This window comes from Cornus florida, unplaced genomic scaffold (genome assembly GCF_030987335.1).
Source record: "Cornus florida cultivar Cherokee Brave unplaced genomic scaffold, ASM3098733v1 CherokeeBrave_3.0.0_Hap2_Chr05, whole genome shotgun sequence".
In the NCBI taxonomy this organism is placed as follows: Eukaryota; Viridiplantae; Streptophyta; class Magnoliopsida; order Cornales; family Cornaceae; genus Cornus; species Cornus florida.
In genome coordinates, this window is record NW_026775575.1 from 116,154,802 (window position 1) to 116,161,600 (window position 6,799).

Genomic DNA, 6,799 nt, shown 5'->3' on the forward strand with positions numbered 1-6,799 from the left:
ACTAAGATACTTCATAAATTTTTTTTTATGTAAATTAAGAATATGTAAATGTTTAAGTTGAATAGGATGACGATGATGTTGTTGATGTTGTAGTATTGGGGAATATATTATATATATTTTTTTGTATTGTGTATTAGGACAGGTTGGATAAGTCTTGAAAGGCCAAGAAAGGCCATTGCATTTTTTTTAAGTAGGTTATTGTAGGCCCCTTTTTAGCAGAGGTCATGCCAAATTTTTTTATTTTTTTATTTTTTATAATTGGTATTTAGTTTTGGGTCGTTACATGAACCCATTGCCGGAGTCGTAAAACGACACCATCGAAGATGAACACAAGCAATACATTAGCCCACCACAATGACAACATCGATGTAGATGAGTACGAACTCGAAGACTATCAATGGTGGAATGGTGAATTACTTGTCCTGAGATGAAGACTTTGCCATTGATCAATTTAACTCATAACTCACATGGTCCAATTCACTAAAACGAAAAACAATGTTTGATTTTTTTTTTTTTTTCCTAGTTGGTACTCACGCATACTTGTCTCTTCTGAGACTAGCTTGAACCCCTGACCTCCTTTTGCGAGGTAAGAGGCTAGTATGGCTTGTTGGTAACAATGTTTGATTTTAGATTCAAAACACATAAGTAATATATATCGCTGCGTGAGAGAGAAAGAGGGAAGGATCGGTTTCTATTTCCTGTAATCATCATTTTCTTTTCTTTTAAAATTTTAATACTTGTTGATGTTTTATTGGGTCACCTTATCATAAGAATGAGGTTCTTCCTTATGTAGTCTAAGGTAAATATTGTTCTTATTTTACTCAATCTGAATAACTCATGGATCATCATCATTCTTCTCCTAACCCCATGTTAATGAATAACTAAAGGGTTAAGTGCAAAAAAAAAAAAAAAAAAAAAGAACTTTCATAATTTACAAAATGTGCAATTAGCCCCCTGTTGTTCATAAAACCCCCCTTATATTTTTTAATTTGTGTAAATAAGGACAAATCTTCTATTTAGTCCAAATTAAATAATGAAATGATCAAAGTGCCCTTACAATATATATATATATATATATATATATATATATATATATATATATATATATTACTTGTAATGACCCAAACCCGGTGTTCGAATCACTAATCGGGTCCTAACCCGGGAACACCCAATGGTGAAATGGTCTTTTTGACCAAAATAGTGTACTAAAGGCTATAATGATATCATAATAATCATTAGTAATCGAATTGGTCCACATATAAGTGGAAAAAATCAACTCTATCCTTAAACCGGTCCAATTAGGGTTATAAAGGTAATTCGGTCTTTTTGGACCGTGCGACGCATTGGGGACCTTACAACTGCCGTCCGGGTCATATCTAGTCATTTGAAGTCACATGCAAATGTGAGAAAACAACTTGGTTCAAGGTAGCTCGTTATGGGGTTAAAAGGGTAAAAATGACTTTTTGAACCATCCTACTCGTATACGAACGTAGCCATATGTGTTCCATACATTCTATAAGCCATGTAGAACCCACACGGTGAAGGTCGGAGTGAACGAAAGAGGTAAAAAATAAATAAATAAACAGTAGCTAACTTCCAATAACGAGAGCTCAGACCATGTCGTACGAGCGCTCGTGAGACATGGCATGTTGAGAATTGGGACTTGCTGTGCTCGCTATGATACTCTTCATCTTGTAAAACTTGTGTCAATAATATATAGAGCCTTGCCCTCGTATGATTTGGCTCACAAAATTCAGACTGACCATATATATATATATATATATATATATATATATATATATGTTGTTGGATCTCCACTAAATTTTGCTTAGTATCTTACGAATGTTCTCGCCCTTCTGATAAGATTGATCCCCTTTAACGTGCATGTCCAATTAGCCTGATAAATTTTTATGAGAATTGACCCTAAAGAAAGAGCAAGTACAAGAGCGTCTACATCAGGAAACATGATCGTTGACCAATCCGTCTATCAACACAATTAGCTCATAAATTTAAAATTAGAGTAAAAGAAATTCAATAGAACTTTAGGTAGTTGAGCATCTAATTCTACGCATGCACAGGTATGAAGGTTACAAAATTCAACGAATCTACTTTTCTTGCTCTTGACCAAGAATATTTATAGCAGAAGTTGAATTCTGACTTAACTTGTATTCCAGGAATTGGAAAGTTACGAGGCCACTTCAAAATCTGTCTGACCAATTCTCTTTTGTGGAATGGAAAAGTTTCACCGTACACTCTCAACACTGCAACAACTTGGAAGGTGATTTTCTTCCACCCTGAATTTAGCATGTTAAATGAATATGGAGTTATTTCAAGTTTTACACTTAGACCGCTGTGTGAAGAAACCACACACACACACACATATATAATGTGTATATAATATATATAGCATGACATGACAAGCCACCATTTCTTGAATAATGACAAATTGGGTGGAATTTAATTTATTCCTTTCTTTTTAGTCACTTCAAAATTGATCGAATGTTTGTAGCAATTGAAAGCTTACAGCTAACCACCTCGGGTAAATATATATTGTCAAAATAAGGAGCATAAAGAAAAGAAAAGGATAAAGATAAAAGACCCTCATTTATTGGAGGATGTATATGATACATGGCAATGAACTTCAAAATGTATATGCATATTGTTATTTCTCATCAACCACCAAATGTAATAGAACCTGTCAAAACACTTGACAAAAGTTTGAGAAACTAAAAAAATCTAGAAACAAGCACTTGAAAATACTTGCACTTATAAGTATACACCTCATGATACAATTAAATAACCAAAATATTTCTGATCTTTCAGTGATATCCAATGGGTGCTGGAGCAACATTCAGCTCATGTCCTTGATAATGTATGTCCTGCAATTCATTCAAATAAACCAGTAAGCATAGATATACAAGTCAATTCAAATAAACTCCATCTTTCTTAATTAACTACATGAAATTCTATTACGTGACAGACTTAGGTATAGAATATGTACCGATGCAAAGTGGTTAACATCGCGGTGGTGAGCTTCATCTGCTCTTACAACGAAGACCACATCTTTGAGAGTGGCGTCCGGTGAGAGGCGCCAGTAATCAATGGCTATGGCCGGCGCAGGGACATTCTTTATGTTGCCATTATCGATCTCCTTGAGAAACTCGGTGTAGGAATGAACGGCCTCCTCTTCCAAATAACCCACAATGCGGTGAGCCAACTTTGGGGAAACCAAGTAGGCGGTGAAATAGGCATTGAAGAAAACACCCTGTACCGCGAAAACAAGAGCGCGCTCGTACCAGTTGGGCATGGCTACCTCCATGAATGTCAGGAGGTGCATCCTTTCATTTTCAGCTTCTTCAAGCAGAGCTCTAATCCAACCCCCGCTGTGCTCGAACCGCCTCAATGACTGGCAGTGGAGCAGCAACCCTCCCACCATGCCCGGGACTGCAGCGATTGTTTCTAGCATCATTACTCGATACACAAAGTTTCTCTGTAATCATACACATGGATCATATATATAATTCATTAAACTGTGATTTGATTCAAAAAAATAAAATAAATATATCCGAACTTTGAAAACAGAGCAAAGTAGATGTCCAAGACAACATTCAAAACTAGAACAAACCATATATATATGTACCTTAAAGAATAGGTCAGTGGGGATTCTGAGAACCTTGACTGTCCAATATGCCACTTTGTCCAAGAATTTTTCAGGCTTATGGTGCTTCTTCAGATCTATTGATACGTCGGACTTGTATGTCTCCCATGGCTTCATTCAATATTTATCCAAAAAATCATCAGTCACAAATAACACACATACGTGCATTTAAATAAACTTTCTCGTCCCAAAATAAATATTTTTTTATAAAATTGTTAAAAGAGACGTTCTTTTTAAAACAAAGAGAATATATAAATTAAAGAGTTAATTATAATATTACATTAAAAACATTTATCTAATGACACGATGATATATATATATATATATCACCACTAAAAAAATATATGTTGGACAACATTATTATCTATTATTTAAACTAGTGTGTTTTTGTGCCCAGTTTATTTATAGAAGAGGGGTGCATGATTGTGTTTTAATACATACCTTGAAACAAGTCCACGGCCATTCTGTACCGTCCTCCTTAGTGATCTTTTGTGGCTGAATGCCCCAGTAACTCACGATAGCCTTGTCATTTGGACCACCAGGGGTGCCACTTGCTGCCGGACCGGTCTGCGCTTTCTTCTCCTCACCGACGGCCATTGTACTCTCATTCCGTAAACCCATGACCGGAACCCTAAACAACGTCACAATTGTCCTCTCCGGTCTAGCATTAAGAAAGCCTGTGACCGACTCATTAGTTGTGGAACGAACTGTTGCAGTTGAGAAGAAGCGTGGGCCTGCTTGACCCATTGCCGAACAGACGACCCTCGTCGCTCTGCGACTCATCATCATCATTGATAGATATTCAGACCAAGGACAAGATGAATAATTAGCAAGCTAGATGAAAGCTAGAAACACGTTGAGCTAGTAGTAGTAGTTTGGAACGAAATTGAAGATTGTAAAGAACGTTCTGGTGTTTTGTTTGTTGTTGGATGTTGAGATGAATTTGAGAGGGTTTGAGGGAGGGTTTATATAGTGGTAATTGTGTGTGTTTCTATATCGAAATGTTGACGGGTTCGTTCAGTTTTCCTCGCGTGTATGAGTTGTTGGTGTGCTGTTATTTATATACGAATCTTCTTGATTGCTTCCCAACTTTATTTTACATTTTCTAATTTGGTGCAATATATAATACTGTATAAATTGTATTAATATATGAGCTGTGCTAAATATTACGTATTTAATTTTCATTACTATTAATATAAAAAATATTTTCATTTATATATTTTGATTATTTTTATATTCTGTAGCAACATTTTTTTTTTATCAAACCATATCTAACTTCTAGTATGTACGGAATACTATACTGTAGATATTTTTTTTACAAAAATGCCCATCTACAACGAATTTGAGCAGGGGCATTTTAGTAATTAAAGTTGAAAGTTTCTAGATGAAATAATATCATTAAATTCATTAATTACTACAGGAAAGAAATGTTTGAATTTTCTTGGGGTACAGGGTTTAGAAAAGCAAAACATTAATAAGCGGTGGATGTGTGATGAGGTCAAAGTCTTGGTCAATGGGTATTGTATTGTGTGTGTGTGTGTGTGTGTGTGTGTGTTGGTTCCACAAGAGTGGAACAATTCTAACTTGAATGCCGCTGGTGATCCAGGGGAGACTAACCTGGGAACAGACGCCAGCCGCCACGTAATTAATTTGACCACTGCGACACCATTCACCCTAACGCGTGTTGAGGTTACATCATGAACCTACATGCATTCACACTTTCCAAAGCTTCTCCCACACAGACAATGCGTGTGAGTGAGTAATACGGAGTATTTATCTTCCATGACTAAAAGAAAAATAAAATTTTCTTAGCATGTTGTTACGAATTCACACAACTTTATCATAATTTTCTATATATATTTTTTTTTTAATCTTTTTATGAAAAGTTAGCTGTGAAAATTATTTTTTGATTCAAAACTTCATGTCTCACAAATGTAACGTGGGATCTATAGATTTATTTATTGTGACGAAAGATCTATTATTAAGTAAGATTGTAATCTATATCATTATTATTTTTTTATTATCTAACCTTTTAAAATATTTAAAAATTTCTTATTTTTTCAAATCATAGCGAGAGCTCTGTGAATATGAGAAATAATATTGGATGATCTTTCTATTCCTAATATGAGGAAAAATTAAAGTGAATGTATGTTTAAACGCCATTATGGATAATTTCTATAGGGTAACCCTTTTATTCATAACATTATTTATTTATTTATTTATTATTATTATTATTATAAATAATAAAACAAATGCACATACATTCGTTTGATCAGGTGGGGACTCTCCCTCTCCCTCTCCCTCTCCCTCTCCCTTTCCTTTTTTCCTAACATAATTTATTCTTCCCACATGTTTATGTAGAAGACTAAAGTCCACTGACTTCCGTGATACAGTTTTTAAAATTTGACATTTTTTTTTTTATTTATAAATTTTGACATTTCACCTATGTAAATAGTACAAACGTGATGACGTAGGAAATTATATATATATATATACATATATATATATAAGGAGTTAGGAAATTTGGATTCTCTTGTGATCACCATGTAAATACAGGAATTTGTGTCCAAGATTCCAAGCATAGAAATGTTGCCAACGTAACCCTCACTCAAAATAATAATTAAAATGGATCTAGAAAGTAGAATAGGAAGTAAAATAACAAAAAAAAAATTGAATGGGTCGTGAGGTTCATGCATAATAGGAGAAAGAATTAGTGTCAATGTCAGACATAATACTATACATAATTAATTGAGAGACCTATTCTAAAAACAACCGAACCATATATTGACAAATTATGTACCAGATGTCAGTTATTGCAAAAAAAAACCTCTCAGAATTTCATAAAAGTTTAGTAGTCAACATTTTTACATTGGTAATTTTTGCTTTTTGAAGGGAGCGAGGTTGGGATTGGATCTCAGTAAGGGAAATGTGTATGTGAATTTGTTTTACTATAAATAAATAAATAAACAAATAAATAAAGTAAACAAGATAAAATGAAGTTTAGGAGATGCTCAGCCAAACATGAATTCACAAAACATTCGAGCTTTAATCAAGATTGGGCTTGGCTCAAGTTTGATCACTCATTGTACTCAACTCAATTCAAAAAAAAAAAATATATATATATATATATATATATATATA

At 34.1% G+C, this 6,799-nt stretch overlaps 1 protein-coding gene across 1 annotated transcript; it reads right to left on the minus strand.

The window, feature by feature from the left end:
• Positions 1-2,585: 2,585 nt before the first annotated feature.
• Positions 2,586-4,678, minus strand: LOC132308862 (ubiquinol oxidase 2, mitochondrial-like). The gene is made up of 4 exons (XM_059807127.1): positions 4,100-4,678; positions 3,641-3,769; positions 3,002-3,490; positions 2,586-2,879 (listed from the first exon to the last, which is right to left on the minus strand). The coding sequence occupies exons 1-4, from the start codon at positions 4,448-4,450 to the stop codon at positions 2,820-2,822; spliced, it is 1,029 nt and encodes a 342-aa protein (XP_059663110.1). The 5' UTR covers positions 4,451-4,678; the 3' UTR covers positions 2,586-2,819.
• Between the last annotated feature and the right edge of the window lie 2,121 nt (positions 4,679-6,799).

Excerpts from the sequence above, each read along its gene's own strand:
- LOC132308862 (XM_059807127.1), bottom strand. The coding sequence starts at position 4,450 with ATGATGATGATGAGTCGCAGAGCGACGAGGGTCGTCTGTTCGGCAATG. Across the intron at positions 3,770-4,099 it reads GGCCGTGGACTTGTTTCAAG|CCATGGGAGACATACAAGTC; the intron begins GTATGTATTAAA and ends TATTGAATGAAG. Across the intron at positions 2,880-3,001 it reads ATGTTAACCACTTTGCATCG|GACATACATTATCAAGGACA; the intron begins GTACATATTCTA and ends AATGAATTGCAG.